The sequence below is a fragment of the Balaenoptera acutorostrata genome, chromosome 10 (genome assembly GCF_949987535.1).
Source record: "Balaenoptera acutorostrata chromosome 10, mBalAcu1.1, whole genome shotgun sequence".
Lineage (NCBI taxonomy): Eukaryota > Metazoa > Chordata > Mammalia > Artiodactyla > Balaenopteridae > Balaenoptera > Balaenoptera acutorostrata.
Genome location: NC_080073.1, coordinates 74,150,256 through 74,166,392, shown reverse-complemented (window position 1 = coordinate 74,166,392; position 16,137 = coordinate 74,150,256). Strand labels below are relative to the sequence as shown.

At 51.7% G+C, this 16,137-nt stretch overlaps 1 protein-coding gene across 16 annotated transcripts in view; it reads left to right on the top strand.

Annotated features, from left to right (window-relative positions):
* The window catches only part of TRERF1 (transcriptional regulating factor 1), a 200,189-nt gene that overhangs the window by 165,271 nt on the left and 18,781 nt on the right, over positions 1–16,137 (top strand). For all 16 annotated transcript variants that reach the window (XM_057555068.1, XM_057555073.1, XM_057555065.1 and 13 more), the window contains 6 exons: positions 2,595–2,979; positions 4,164–4,230; positions 5,275–5,414; positions 5,549–5,652; positions 7,169–7,244; positions 15,079–15,167. In XM_057555068.1, the coding sequence (XP_057411051.1) occupies positions 2,595–2,979; positions 4,164–4,230; positions 5,275–5,414; positions 5,549–5,652; positions 7,169–7,244; positions 15,079–15,167 (861 nt within the window). The remainder of the gene's footprint in view (positions 1–2,594; positions 2,980–4,163; positions 4,231–5,274; positions 5,415–5,548; positions 5,653–7,168; positions 7,245–15,078; positions 15,168–16,137) is intronic.

Below are 16,137 nucleotides of genomic sequence, written 5' to 3'. Positions count from 1 at the left end.
AGAGTAGTGTGCTGAGTCACATTTGTCCTCACAGAATAGGTAGCTGCTGGGATTCCAGGAGGCACGAGTGGGGTTGGGCCAGAATAGGGATAGGCAGGATAATTAAGAGAACTAGAAAAATCCAGAAAGAGCCTTTTTGGTTTTCTATGTAATATCAGGGCTCAGAAGAGGAAAGACAGATGGAGAACCTCTGGAGGTGAGGATTCTCATCAGCTGGCAGGTCTTGGGGGCCAGCAACAGGCAGAGAGATGAAACGACACAGCCAAGCCCCCTCTTTGCCCAGGGAAGTTCCTCATTTGGTGGGAGGGATGCTGTTTCTACCCTTTGGAAACTCTCAGCCTGAAGCTGGAGAAAGTAAGGTTGTAGTCACACAGGGGTCAGAGCCCCAGGCAGCAGCCCCGCCCAAATTCAAGACAGAGCAAGGCAGCAATGCCCTGCGTGTGGCTGGCGGGGAATATACCTGGGGATCTAAGGTCATTAGGGACTGGGATGAGGCAAGGGAAGTTTGATGTGAGTTTGCTTAGAAGACCATCACGAGGGGAGTTCCAAGTAGGGTTCTGAAGGCAGAGGTGAACTTGGTTTTGTGGGAAGGGTGAGAGAGATACTGTGAGGAGATAAGCCGAAATGGAAGCATGTAGGTAGGACTTGAGTAAGTGTGAGCAAGGTCCTGACACTTAATATAAAGAAATCAAAATGTCCAAGTAGGAGCCCTGTGTTTTAATCCCCACTCTGCTCCTAGCCATCTGGGATGCAGACAGCCGAGACCCTTCCCCTCTCAGAACTTCAGTTTCTCCCTGATCTGGGGTTGGGGGGCAGGGGTGGTGTTGGCCTCCTCAGTGACTGTCACCTCTCTGGGGAGCCTTTAAAACCTCTCAGCGCTTGGCCCTGTCTCCAGCTTGGCTGGAACTCTGTAAATGCTTCCTCCCAAGTGACATCCAGGTCTGATATTCCGGGGGCCTTCCCTGGCCCAGGGTCTCAGAGCCTTGCCTGGAGGATTGGAAAGTCCCAGTTTAGAGCTGTTGTAACAGAACCCAGAGGCTCAAGTAGAGAACGCCCGAAAGGGACCTTTGGCCCTGTGGTCACAGGTCTGGATTCCAGTGCAGGGTTGAAGTCACTCGGGGTCCTCAGGTGACCCCGTCAGTTACCCAAGAACCGGGTGTGAAGTGTCAGGATTGCTCCCCAAGTTGGGGGGCACGTGCACCTTCTTCCCATTCCTCAGTCCCCTCTCTCCACCTCAGCCTCAGGTGGTGAGGAGCCCTCTGGTGGGGAAAGAAAGCAGGTTGGGGCTCTCTGACCTAAGGAGAGCCCCCTGGGGGCCTGGAGGACCCCGCTGCCCCTTCCCCTTTCCTCACCTTTCTGCTTCCCTAGACTCCCCTCCTAGGGGCTGGGACGGCACCCCAGAAGCCGATGAAGCTGAGGGAGAGACAGGAGGGGCAGCCTGAAGTGCTGAAGGCAGCAGAAGGGGCCCTGAGGGAGAGGAGCCCAGAGCTGAGGGGTGACTGGGGCAGGTCACATGGCCTGGAGGAGGCTGGTCACATGACCATTCCCATCACCCCCTGCTGCCTCCTACTCAGGCGCCACCCTGGGCACAGGGATTGCCAGGGACCACAGCTGTGACAAGCACTGGCCTGCAGGGCCTGGGAGGGGACCACAGACTGCCCAGAACTTTTCTGCAGGTATCCTCACAGCCCCTCCCAACCGCACAGCTGCCTCTCCAGCCACACCCAGCTCTCGGTTTTTCTGGGCTGATGCTGGCACACAACCAAGTCTGTTTGTGTTTGGCTTTGGCATGCCCTGCTTATCTCTTTCCGTGCGTGTGTTTACTTATTAGTATATCTGTATCCATGTGGCAGATCTTCCTTCCAGAAGATGCTTGGTTCTGCTGGAATAAAATAAACTAACACTGCTGACAGGAAACCAACCTATGAGAAGGGTTTGCCACAGATAAGCCACCACTGCTGGGAGCAGTAATGAGGGGTGGTGAGGGGGGGGCGGTTCACCAGATCCACTTCTAGGAGAGCACATGAGACGGGCCTCAAAGATCCGGGATGGCTCTCCTCAACCCTAAGGTTACCTTGAAGAAGAGCCCAGTGTGGGTCACTGGCCCTGGGAGCCTTGGCCAAGGCCTGACCCCCTCTTCCTGCCCCACAGCCTCTGCCCAGCTTCCCTGAATAGATTCTTCTGTCGCCTTCTCAGAACATGTGTTATCTGTCCCCGATGTCTGTCCCCGGGGAGCAGTGGGGAATTAAAGGGCCCACTCAGCTGGATTCCACTCACCAGATGGGAATGCAGTGATAAGCAATAAAGAATGTGAATTTATTCTTTCTTGCCCACCCACTATTCCTACCACCCCCATCCCTCTCCAGACATGAGGGATTTCCTCCAAAACCAAAGTTTTCTCCCTAATCAAGCCACCAGATCTCGCTTCATCTGAGGTGGATGTGGCCGTTTCTGAAGGCGGAGGATGCTGGGGTCAGACAAGTGGAAGGGAGGAGGGGTCCCCGTTAGGACAGCAGTCCCCCTTCCCTCAACCTGTGGAAAGGGCCTGTGGGAAAAGCCCAAGTATTTGAATCGGATCATTCTTCCCGTTGTAGGAAATTCCCAAGAAGCATCAGCCAGGCTTGGCCAAAGCCGAGGAAGCCCTCAAGACCGCGCCGGAGAAGAAGAAGTTCCGGCACCGGCCGGAGCCGCTCTTCATCCCGCCGCCGCCCTCCTACGCCCCCAACCTCGCCGCCTCACACTCCGGCGCCACCCTGTACCAGAGCCAGCTGCGCTCCCCGCGCGTCCTGGGCGACCACCTGCTCCTCGACCCCTCCCACGAGCTGCCCCCCTACACGCCCCCGCCCATGCTCAGCCCGGTGCGCCAGGGTTCGGGGCTCTTCAGCAACGTGCTCATCTCCGGCCATGGCGCCAGTGCGCATCCGCAGCTGCCCCTCACGCCCCTGACGCCCACGCCTCGCGTGCTGCTCTGCCGCCCCAGTGAGTTGCCCCTGTCCCCGCCTCCGCAACCTCGGGGGGCGGCACCCCGACTGTGCTGGGTGCTGCCCCAGGAGGCCTCCCATTCTGTCGTCTCGTTTTCCACAGACCTTGGCGGTGGCTCGACTCTGTATACCAGGCAGTGGGCTAGGTGCTAGAAAGAATACTTCTTCTCAGGGGAAACACAGTCTAGCCGCGGAGAGTAACGCGTAGAGCGATAATCAGAGTTTCTTTGGGATAAGGAAAAACAGTTGAAGTGTGCTGTGGATAACCGTGTAAGACACCCAAAATAAATGTACTAAGTAGATGTACAAATGGGATTATATGCAAGGCCACACCTTCACGTTTTAGTATGCTGTGTAAAGATCAAGCAGGAGGGCTCCTCTGGTGGCGCAGTGCTTAAGAATCCGCCTGCCAATGCAGGGGACACAGGTTCGAGCCGAGGGCCGGGAAGATCTCACATGCCGCGGAGCGCCTAAGCCCGTGCGCTACAACTACTGAGCCTGCGCTCTAGAGCCTGCGACCCACAACTACTGAGCCCGTGTGCCACAACTACTGAAGCCCGCGGGCCTAGAGCCCGTGCTCCGCAACAAGAGAAGCCACCGCCTACGCACTTCATCGAAGAATGGCCCCAGCTCACCGCAACTAGGAAAGCACATGCACCACAGGGAAGATCCAATGCAGCTAAAAATAAAAATAAATAATAAATTTATTAAAAAAAAAAAAAGATCGAGCAGGAGAGGCCTGTAGCCAGGATCTCTTTCTGGAGCAAGAATAGTTTCATAGAAATAAGACAAATTAACAGGGGAATTCCCTAGTGGCCCAGCGCTTAGGACTCCACACTTTCACTGCGGAGGGCCTGGGTTCAATCCCCGGTCGAGGAACTAGGCTCTCACGGGCCCTGAGCACACAGCCAAAAATTATTTTTAAATAATTTTTAAAATAAATAAATAAAAGCTTAGCAGACCAGAGTGGGGCAGCTGGCCACTCCTTACCCTGTGTGAGAAGTGGAGAAATGCTAAGCCACATTGCTCCACATTCCATCCAAGTCCTCAGAGACTGCTGGGGTAACTCCGCCATGGGTTGGGTAGGAGAGGGGCCCTGTCATGACTGTTTAGGTAACTGCTCATTTAGTTTCTTCAGTACCCTTCTCTGTTGACCAGTGACCCCTGGTTTTTGTGCTTCAGACAGCATCGATGGCAGCAACGTGACAGTCACCCCAGGGCCTGGAGAGCAGACCGTTGATGTCGAACCGTAAGGAAAAGCCAATTATTCTTTAGAACAGAAGGCTCAGCCTAGAAAAGGGCTGGGGAGCTCTGAGAAGTGTAGCTAGTGCTTCTGGGATCAGAGTGACCACTGGGCAAGAAGTTGTAGAAAATGTAGGATCGTGGTATTTCTTGAGTACTGTTGTTTCCCTGTAACTGCCAGTATTTCAAGGCTTTTTCTAAAGACTAAACACATTAAAAGCAAGGACCCTGTGTTTGGAGAACCAGGCGTCCCCATCTGTGGCTTCATGAGCCAGTTTGGTTGGGGCCACATGCCTTCACATCCCCAGTGACATTGAGACATCTGTCTCAGGGTGCCTATCTCTCCACGAGGCTCCATCCAAATGCCCTTGATCCCCCAACCCCTCCCTAAGACTCTTGGCTGATCCTCCAAGTGGCCTTGTTGAGTACTTGAGTTGGGGGGTATAATGGAAGAGAAAGCTGGTTATTTTCATGGATAAGCACAGAAGAGGCCAGATGGTAGAGTGGTGAGTAGATTGAGTCAGGAATCGGGAAACCTGGTTCCAGCACCGTTTTGTTATTTGATCTTGATCAAGTTAACCTTTCTAAGCTTTAGTTAACTCATCTATTGAGTAGGAATAATTATCACCGCCTTGCTTACATCACAGGTCTTGGTGAGGTTCAGATGGGATCATTTATGTGAAAGTGGTCTGAAAGGGCTAAAAAATGGAATAAGCACTTTGTATTTGTCCCATTGGGTTAAGCGGTACCCTCGGCCGTGCTCTGGGCAGCTGTTCCCTTGGAATTAGGACCCTCCCTCTCCCAGTTATAGGGAGCTTTGAAGCCCCAGGTAGGCTTCTCCCTTGCTCCCCACAGCATCTCTCCCCAGTCTTAAAGCTGTTCCTTATCCCAGTGGAAAGGCCATGCCTGGAATCTTCAGATCACACTGTGAGGAAATGCCCCTGCATTCTTCTTGCAGAAGGAACTGGTTTCCTTCTTTTTCAAGTCCCTGACAGTTGCCCTTGGTCTCAAATTGAAGACCACACTGTTGTTTTTCTTCTTGTGATTAAAGACGCATCAACATTGGCTTGAGATTCCAAGCGGAGATCCCAGAACTCCAGGATGTCTCTGCCCTGGCCCAGGACACACACAAGGCCACACTGGTATGGAAGCCCTGGCCAGAGCTGGAAAACCACGACTTCCAGCAAAGAGGTATTGGCAGCATGGGAAGAACTGGGCAGGAAGGGCTGGATTCTCTCCCGGGGGCCTCTGGCTCCAGGATCAGTTTGTCTTCCCGGTGACCCTGAGCTCTCTCTGATGCAGTGGCCTCTCTTTGTTCCCAACAGTGGAGAATCTCCTGAATTTGTGCTGTTCAAGTGCGTTGCCAGGTGGAGGGACCAATTCTGAATTTGCTTTGCACTCTCTCTTCGAGGCCAAAGGTGATGTGATGGTAAGGAACTGTGAAAAGGAGGCTTCCCAGTTCATATGCTTCATGTCGGAATTCTGAAAAGTATTTTACCAAGTTTCTGTGTTGTTTCATGCCCCCCACAACCAACTCTTAAGATGATGACCAGTTGGTGTGCCTCCCATGTTCCTTATCTCAAAGAGTAGGCCAGGATTTGAAAGCCTGCAGAAAACCTCCAGTTGGATTTCTGTTTACACATCTGTTCCTAAGTAGTAATGATGGCAACATCTATCTGTTTTGGGAAACTAGAACTTCTTTTCAGCAGTCTTGTAATTCACGTCAGGAAACAGGTCTGCAGTGATGGAAGTAGAAGGCCTTCCCGAAGCAAGACTTGGCCTAAAATAGCCTGTCATACTCTGCTCGTCATTCCTCCCTACCTGGAAATCAGCCACAGTTTGACGTTCATAGAACCGTTTGCTCCCCTAACCAAAGTGAAATGTTCGCTGTGCACCATCTGGTGTCATTCTTCCACTTTTGGCACAGTTCCCTGGCATCCCCAAACCAGAACTTTGGTGCCCTTTTCCCAGAATCAGAGCTGACCATTTGCCTGCTCAACCTGGACCCCTGGCTGGAGCACTTCGTCACTAGCCTCAGCTTCCCCTTTAGTAAATACATGATTCTTATACCAGAGCTAACCTCCTGCTTTTTTGATTTTATGAAAATGTGAAAGTAAACAAATGTCCCAATACTACCTTCTCATGAGATTACTGATACCCTTCAAGGGTTCTCTAGAACATTGGAGAACTCTCCTTGACCTTTTAAGATCAGTGCTGCAGAGCCGTGCTTCTCAAACTGTTAACGTGCTCGCACATCACCTAGGGAGTCTTGTTAAAATGCAGGCTCTTATTCAGCCACTCTGGAGGTGGGGCCCAGGGTGCTGCATTTCTAACCTGCTCCCAGGGGATACCCGTGCTGCTGGCCCATGGACGACACTTGGAGTAGCAAGATTTGGGATCCCCAAACCATCCACAGCTCAACTCCACCTGCACCACTTTTTTAACAAAGTCAGTGAGGCTGAAGGATGTAGGTTTGAAAGGGTTATTTAGCAAGGCTCCCTGGAAGGACAATGTGTAGTACAGTTATTACTAATACAGCTGTTGATGTTCAGTTGTAATGAAACATGTGATTTTTCTGCAAAAAACAGTTCCAAATCACCCACTCATTTCCTCAGAGACTCAGCCTCCAAACAGAGGAGTCTCCACCATATCTCTGAAGCTGGGGCCCTCACCAAGGAAGGAGTGGGGTTTTGGCTGCTACCTGTGTTTTTCTGACAAGACCAGCTGGCTGCAGGCATGGGCGGAGGAGGTATTAGAATGACGAGTCCTGTTGGGTGCTGACCAGAAGGAAGACCCCCAGATCGGGGAGTCTCCTCTGATTTTCCTTCCAGCCCCCCAACCCCAGGCCCTGCAATGCTAGCTCGTTTTCCCTGTTAGGCAGATGGTCTTCTGAGGACACAAGCCCCGTGACTGACTCTTGCCTTTTCTCTCCCGTGCGTCTGCAGGCTGCTCTGGAAATGCTGCTGCTGCGGAAGCCAGTCAGGTTAAAATGTCACCCTTTAGCAAATTACCACTATGCCGGTAGGTTGCCCGGAGCCCTGTGCCCCCCCTTGCTTCCTGAGAGCAGGCTGTCTGCGTGTTGGTTGTGTCCCCTTTTAATAACAGATAGCACCCGTTCTGTCCTCAGCGCCGCTTGTGCTCTCAAGGCCTCTGGGGCGTAGGTGGTGGGGCAGCTGTGTCTGCTGGCTGGTCTCTGTTGGGCATTTGTCTGTCTGGGCTCCTGCCCCTCATGGGTGTGCCAAGAGCTGCGCGACAGGGGACAAGGCCCGCATGTACAGCAGTGAGATCGGTGCACCCGGAGGAAGAGCCACAGAGGCAACAGCACGCAGCGGCCCCTGGGTTTTGGGATCAGTAGACGTGGGTTCACATCTTGCCTGCAACCCGTGGCCTTCTGCAGCCTTGGTTTCCTCACCTGTAAAGTGGGGCTCATACTCCATCCCTTGCAGGATTTTGTGACAATTGGAGAGAGTATATGGAACCCAATGCCTGGCACAGTCTAGTAGCTTTATTATTCATTGGTTGAACAATTAGTGAGCACTTCGTATGTACGGGAAACTGTGCTGAGCACTAAGATGAGGAAGTGACGGTGACAGATGTAGACAGGGTCCTGTCCTGTGCAGTTTGGAGTCTGAGGGGTAGGCAGTTATTAAATGACAGATCACTAATGGCAGGAGAAAGACGTGTACATGCACATGTATACGTGTGCATACACAGATACATGTACACGTACACGTACACGTACATATACATACGAGTCTCTCTTAGGAGGGGGTGGATTAACAATGGCATCACCAATACGAGGGAAGGAGGACACACCTTGGAGAGTTGAATGTAGTGAGACTCGTGAAGAGAGAATGAAACAGTCTGGGGAGCCTGCGGTGACAATGAAGTTGAAGTCAGCGTTTGTATTTCCGTTAACTAGTAGCCCTGTCCGTTCTGGGGGTCTCCACGAACCTGCCTGCGTTCTCTGTTTCAGAGAGGGCTGGATCCTCCAATGCCCCTTGGTTGTTAATCATTTGAAGGTGTCCCTGGTGCCTGGGGGGACCCTGCGTAGATGGGTGCTAAGTACTTCAGTGGCCTTGGGGACCCAGTAAATACCTTTTCCAGTCCTCGGTCCAGGCGGCCAGATGTGGCCTCAGGTGAGGGCTGTTCTGCAGGTTCCGGCGTGTTCTCAGGGGCTCCCTGTGACCCCACCACCGTCTGCCTTGCAGAACGGGCTCCTCTCCCGAGTTGGCCCTCTTGCCTGTCATCACAGGGTGGAAAGGCCTCAGAAGCCACTCACCTGAGCACAGCAAGCCCGGGATGCCTGCCTGTGGATCGCTCCCGGCACACAGGCTGCTGCTGGCACTAGGCAAGCACAGAATGGACACATTGGATAAGAAATCCATCACGTAACCCCGTGGCCTCAAGGAGCCAGTTTCTTAATATTGTCTCCATCATTTCCTGCTTGGTGTCTGCCCCAAGTGTGGGTAGAAGATGTGGGAGTTCTCTCTAATCTGCCATGGAAACAATTCAATCCTCTTAATTCCCAGCGTCATCTGCTGCCCATTAAACCCTGACGGGCCGTCCAGCCTCCTGGAGCCTGGGTCAGGCTTCTCTGCTTAGCGGGGAGACTTCCCTAGCATCTGCTGTGGTTGCCCTCGGCCCCCGGGGCAACTGGGGTGGCCGGCGCCTCTGGGCTGCTCAGCTCCAGCTGTGAGCAGCCTCGTCTGGTCCCCAAATCCCCTCCAGTTCTTCCCAGCATGCCAAGCAGGTATTGTGATCTTTTTAGTGTGTGTCATGACATAAAAAAGGTGGGAAAGCTATGGGCTAGAAACCAAACAACACCAAACAACAACCTTAAAATAGTACTAAAAGCTTTGAAACTAGAAGGCCCTAAACTCTGCTAAAATTCATTGATCTTTGGGGGTTGGGGGTTCCTGGGAAATCCTTTGCCCATCCCTTGCACCCTTCCCCTACAAGCAGACCAGGAAGCACTCTTGCTGCTTCCAGAGTCCTTTTGACCCTTGGAGACAAGAGAGGTGGGGCTGTCAGGTGTGAAGGGTTGGTGTCCCATTAGCTGTGTGTCCCCAAGAAAAGCGTGCTCGCCCAGGTCTGCCAGTCATCTGTCTTCTCCAGGAAGTGATCACAGACTGGGCCCCAGAGAATCTTCTAGAATTATGAGCACAAAGGACAAAGGTCACAGATCTCTGAAGTCTGGCCTGACTCCATCCCCTTGGTGGTTCCCTTCCAGACCACAGAGGAGGCCACAGAGTCTACCCCCGTCACGTGTCCCAGCTACCAGCCGCGACCCCCTTCTGCCCTCCTTTTCACTGCCCCACCCTCTGATTGGTTCCAGGTGTCTGTGAATCCCACCCCCGTGGCCCCGTCCTGCCTTGGCCTTTGTGCCAAGCCCTGTTGGGTTGCTCTCCAGCAGGACTGTCAGCTCAGGTCCAGCCTCGCCGGGACACTGTCTTCTGAAATCTCCTTTGCTTCCAGCTCTGCGGCTGTGGCCAGTGTCACTCCCACCCGACTCCGGCCCTGGAATTGCACCCCAGGCTCCCAGTTGTCTAGAGAGAGGTCAGACCTCCCCGGCCTGTGCCCTGGAGGGAAGGTGGCAAGACTGGGTTCAGGGGTGCAGACTGTGAATTGGGGGGAGACAGAGACAGGAGCCTGTGAAAATCACTTCCCTCCTGACCTGCCCTTCCACCCCATCCCATCCCATCCCATCCCATCCCAAGCAGTTCAGTGAGAAAAAGAAAGAGCGACCAGTGCTGGGGCCCAGGACAGACATCAGTGTAGGTGGGCAGCTTGCCCAGATCTGGGGGCAGCTTGGCAAGCCCAGAAGAGCCCTGTGAAGATCCTCAGAGGAAGGGGGCTGTCGCAGTGGCCCCCAGGCTCTCTAATTCACACCAAGGTGCCCGGTCCAGCCCTCTCTCCGCACCCTCCGCCCATGAGTGGCAGCGGTTGTTTGCAGTGGCTCCCGGTCAGCGGTTGGGTGGGGTGGGGAAGGCTTGAGTGTGGGGCTGTCAGGGTGACAGGGATGCCTGGCTGTGCTCAGAGGGCTTCCGGCGTCCTTGGTTTTTCCGTTGAGCCGGTCGTTCCTGCAGATGGGCGTGGAGTGAAGGGGTGTCACACCTGGCCCTGGGAGTCTTGGCAAGGGTTCAGCGGAGGCTACTATGGGCCCCCACCACAGCCAAGCACTCACTGGGTCCTGAGCCCTGACCTGACTCCGGAGATGGGAGAGACCTGAAGGGAATATACCCGTTCAGTGGGGGGGAGGCCTGGTCTCTGTCTTGGAAGCTGCCCCAGTTTGGTGAAGAGACAGAATTACGTTCTCCAGAGAATCCTTTGCAAGAAGCGCAGCTGTGAAGTCATCTCACAGGCATTCTTAGCCCATGTCGCTAGCTGGGGAGTGATCCCCTGAAGGGCAGGAACGGAGTTAATACTCACTCTGCTGCTTTGCCTGACATGGCACTTGTGGAGAAGAGGCTTAGTGGACAAGCTCGGTTCTGGATTCTGATCAAGGCCTCCCTGCCTTTGGTCTCCAGAGGGAACTTTGGTATTACCCAGTTCTCCTGCACCCCTAAAAAAATTACTCAGCCTTCACCCATCATGGAAAACCTTTCACAGAAATGAAGATCTGGTGTAAAAACAGGTCCTCCTTTTTCTACAATGAACGTGTCTTTCTTATGTAACTGCTATAACAACAGCATCAAGAACAGTTTTTAAAAGCTTGAAAGGAAGACAGAAAGGCCCTCTTTAAAACATACTGTGCCCAAACTTTCTCTCACCCCTCCATGTCTCTTTTTAATTGCCTGCATTCGCTATAGATTGCCCCAAATTTCGCCACCATCCGGAGCCTGTTTCCCAGCAACCGAAGCTCAGAACATTTTTCCTCTGGATACTGTTCCAGCACCAGTTTCCTCCAGTTAATTAGGCTCTTTGTAATTAGCCTTAATCGTCTTGTTAGGGACCCCTGCTGATAATAGCCCACTAGCCAGGAATCCCTAGGGAGAATGGATGAGTGGGCGGGGGAGGGTGTGTCATCAGCCCATCGACCCCAGGGACATGCTGAGTGGACAGCAGGGATCTCAGAGGGGGAGGGCTGGTGAGGAGTTGGGGCAGCCCCCTGCCTCGGTTTTGCATTTTATCTTGGACTTTGTTCAAGAAATAGAATCCAAGGAGGGCTGGCTTAGAAAACCTTGTCCAAGAATGAGGAAAATGCTCCTGCCAGACAGACCCCAGGAGAGACGCCGAGCCTTGTTGGGATTACAGGAGGATTTCGGAGCAGGGAGGAGAAGGCTGCAAGTTACAGGTGGCCCAGAGTAAGGCTGTGGGTGAGCACACACACGACAGGGAACGCTGCAGGAACCGGCAGGCTTCATGAGTGCCCACAGACGTCAGCAGGGGACAGCATGTGTCCCACGGCTGCAGGCTGATTTGGAATCTGCCGTCCGAGTGGCCAGATCTAAAACATTCTCTGTGCACATACTTAGGACTAAACGCTGCCAGTCACAGCATGACTGTCAGGATCCCCAAGTCACAAAAGAGGAAACTGAGACTCAGAGAAGTAAACTTGCAGAGGCCCCAGAAGGAGTGAGTGGGAGAACCAGGTTCGCAGCCTGTGGTCTCCTGATTAAAGTCACCCCTTTTATCACAGCACAGTGACTTTATTATTTGGGGCAAGCGCATTCAGATACTATGTCTATATACCAGGCTTCAGCCTGGGAATTCAGCCCAAGAGCCCAGGAGTGGATTCTCAGTCCTGTGGGTGATCCCATGATCAGGGTGCGGTGAAGATGGAGCGTGAGAACAGATGGGCTTGTCTGGCCCCGCCTCTGCCTCTCAGTTTGTGGACACCCTTGTTGGACAGACACGCACGCATAGCACAGTCACGTGTGCTAAAGTGCAGACCCTAGGACTACGTAGAGGAGCCATCTCTCACCGTCTGAGCACATGCTCCCCACCCCGGCCCTCAGGTGGGGGGCAGCACAGAGAGGAAAGTGCGAGGGTGCGGCCCACTTCCAATCCAGGACTGGTGGTGTGGAGTGGACTCTCTGGGATTGGGAAGACTGAAGACCCCATCACAGAGCAGCAGCCCTAAAAACCACCAAAGAGTTGATGGGGAGGAGGCCTCCTTCCCCCGTGAGGCTTGAGGATCCCCCATACCAGATGGTCCAGGAGGTCACTTCACCTTCTGTGGGGTTACAGCTGGAAGGCCATCTGGGGACGTGTAGGGACATACCTCTCACAAGTAGACAGACCTGGGGATTTAACACTGCGGTTTGGGCAGTAATCAGATGACAAGCTTGGCGTGGGGTGGAAGAAAGTGTGTCCACCATAGAGGCTGGGTGCTGGCCTGAGAAGGTTGCGTGGCCCTGTGAGTGTCTCACGGGGGCTTAGAGCTGCACTCTGACTTGGGAAACGTAGGGTCTGGCTGAGGGTGGAAAGGATTCTCATTCATCTAATTGGGGGTTTTCATCAGCAAAATATTCCCTAACCTCCTATGTGAGTTGCAACCCAGAGCTTCACAGACTGGACCTGCATCAGGGCAGCACAGCAACCTCCCTATATGCTTGTCCAGGGGCTCAGCTAGTGTGACATGTCCCCATCATGGTCCTCTTACACCACTGCCTCTCTGATCTCTCTTTGCTGTTTTAATGGATACCTAAAAGGAGCCATGACTCCTCTTTGGTCTTTCAGTTGTTGGTTCAGCCTTTCTGTTTTGCTCTTTCTGTCTCTGCCTCTGGGCAATGGGAGCAAATGGGAGCTGGGACCCCCAAGCCCTTGAGTGTTGGACAGAAGTTGAGGAATGGTGATGCAAGTGCTCCAGAGCTCCAAACCCCACCGACCTGCTCTGCTCACATCCACTCTAGCAAAGCCTCTCCAAACCTCTGGCCCCACTTCTCCCTGTTAACGATGGTTTGCGCAACCAGAGATGTCCTGGTCTCCAGAACCTGTGGAAGAGGCTTCCTTCTTCCGAGGGTTAATCAGAAAGCTGCCTTCCTTCTAGAAGTAAAGAGAGAAACTCACAAACCAAAGAAATGAGGTGGTGGCCCTACTTTTATAGAGGCCTGAAGCAGCCCAGCTGTGGAGAGCATATCCTGCATCTGGAGCCAGAGCTCTTGGCTTAAGGACCCATCAGGGAGTCACGCAAAGAAGGTGTTTATTTCAGAAATCTGAGCTGACATCACTGAGTCACATATTTTCTCAAGGATCCAAGGCTGTCTGCCTCCTGCCTGCCTGCCAGGCGTGGTTTCACTTGTTAGAGTGATTTGGGCTCAGCCTTTTGAGGGAAGAAGCAATTCAGGTTTTCTTACTTTAGCCCCTCCGTCAACCATAGCAAAATGGAAATCTTGGGCTTGTTCTGGTTGGAAGGAAAAATGCTATAGTTTGGGGGATTACAACTCTGAAAAGTAGAGGCTTATCAAAAGCCCAGCCATGTACCATCCAAAGAATCAGAGATACAGGGAATTCAAAAAATTAGAATGAGGCTGAGTTTCTGCAAACCAGCCACAGTGATTGAGCCCCCAGAAATAGGACTTGCCTTGGAAATAGGCCAGTACCATTCTCTGTAAACATCTGCATATCCTGCTTTGACATGAATGTCAAGTTCAGCCAGCAAGGCAAGATGCACCAGCCCGGCACTGCAGGACCTCTTCTTCATTGGTCTGCAGGTTTGTCAGGAACCGGTCCCTCTCACCTCCCAGCCTCATCTGCTTTCCCTCTGCTGGAACCCTGTAGTTGAGCCGTACTGGATTACTGCTTATTTCTTGAACACCTCCATTTCCTCATCTGTAAAATGGGTAGCAGTAATACCAATCTTACAGATTGTAGAACCAAATGACTACTATCTGTGAAGTACTTTAGAGCCTGGCACATAGTAAGCACTTATAAGTATTAGCTTTTTTTCCCCTTGTGTCTTGCATGTAGTAAACACCTAATAAGTATCTGCCGAATGGATGAACGAATGAATGACATGTGTCCTCTCACTGCTTGCTTCTGACTTTGCACATGTCACTTTCTCTCCCCAGAATTCCCTTCCATCTCCTTCTTGCCTGACTTGCTTCTGTGTCTTTTTAAACCCCCGCTCAGGTGTTCTCTCCACCTGGAAGCCCTCCCGGCTGCCCTAACCTGAGTGTGGTGTTCCCACAGTGGGGTTCCCATCGGCACCCGACCCCTCCCTTCATCCTCGCAATCATCACCTTGAATGCAGGGCCTCCTGGTTTTCTCCCCACTAGATTGTGAACATCTTGAGGGTGAAGACTGCTGAATCCAGCACATGTGAGGATCACTTGCTACGTGAATGCTTGCGCTCATCCTAATTACATAAAAACTGTAGCTAAACTCCATTAAGCATTCATGATTTTCCAGTTACTAAGCTAGACACTTTTTGGGCATTACCTTCTTTAACCTTCACAGAAATCTTAAGAGGTGGAGACAATCAGAATTATTCCCATTTGTAGGTAATAAAACTGAGTCTTAGGCTCAATAACTTGCCAAGGTCAAGGCCACAGCTGAGATCTGAACCCAGGTGTCAGGGCTCCTAACCATTACACTGCACTTCCTGTTTTACCTTCTTTAACCTTCACAGAAATCTTAAGAGGTGGAGACAATCAGAATTATTCCCATTTGTAGGTAATAAAACTGAGTCTTAGGCTCAATAACTTGCCAAGGTCAAGGCCACAGCTGAGATCTGAACCCAGGTGTCAGGGCTCCTAACCATTACACTGCACTTCCTGTTCAGAAAGGAGTGTGATATGTATTCTATCACATGCTGAACAGTTGTAGTTTGTAACTTAACTAAGTGAACCAGCAACCACAAGTGAGGAGAACTGAGCTGTTTTTTTATGAAATGTGTGTATTGTTGTAGGTTCGGACAAGTGGACCTCCCTAGAAAGAAAACTGTTTAATAAAGCACTAGCCACTTACAACAAAGACTTTATTTTTGTACAGAAGATGGTAAGTATTCTTTTTCCCATTGCTCACTTGAAACCAAATTTGGGAAGTTGTACACCTAAAGATATATAGAATTATTTGGTTACTGGCTTAAGACTCTCACCAAAAGAATGTCTTCCATCTCTTGCTGGTAAAGGATGGTATTTGTTATGGATGGCTTGGCCCTGGTGTTAGGGATGTGGGGGGAGGAGAATATAGATTATTTGGATGTGGCAGTGGGGGGGGGGGGGAGGGGTATTCTTATCTTAATTAAAATGTGTAATTCACGCATTCTGTCAGAATAAATAGACCTGAGGCTTCTGGTTCACAATTTATATAAATTATTTCATGTGTATTTGACAGATCTATAGTGTTTCTGACAGAATTTGGGGAGGGGGGATTGGAGAAGGGAGAATATGAGCCGTCCCCCTAGCAGAGTTTCTGGTGTTGGGACCCTGATCATAAGGACAGTGTTAATAAAAACAATATGTTACAGGGACTTCCCTGGCGGTCCAGTGGTTAAGACTCCGAGCTTCCACTGCAGGGGGCACAGGTTCGATCCCTGGCCAGGGAACTAAGATCCCGAAAGCTGTGTGGTGCGGCCACATAATAATAATAATAATAATAACAACAATAACATGTTACATATATATCATTTCACAGCAAAGTAGAGCTCTTTAACAAAGATGAAATAGCGCTTTATCCAGCACATAATAAACGTAATAGGCCTTAATTGGCTGAGGGATGGTTTAGGCTAAAAGTTACAGTGATTCACAGTGTTTCAGCAAACTGATGAATGATGGAGCCATACTGAGTTATTAAGATGCTCAGGCCCACAGAGAACAGGGTCCCAGGTGACAGCTGCCACTGGCTCTGGGCTGGGCCTCAGTGTTGTCCCAGGTTCATGTCTCCTGTCCTTAATCCTGGGCCTTGACTGGATGAGAATCAGAATAGGTGAACTTTTTCTCCAACTTGCCTCCGTCTTCAGATCTGA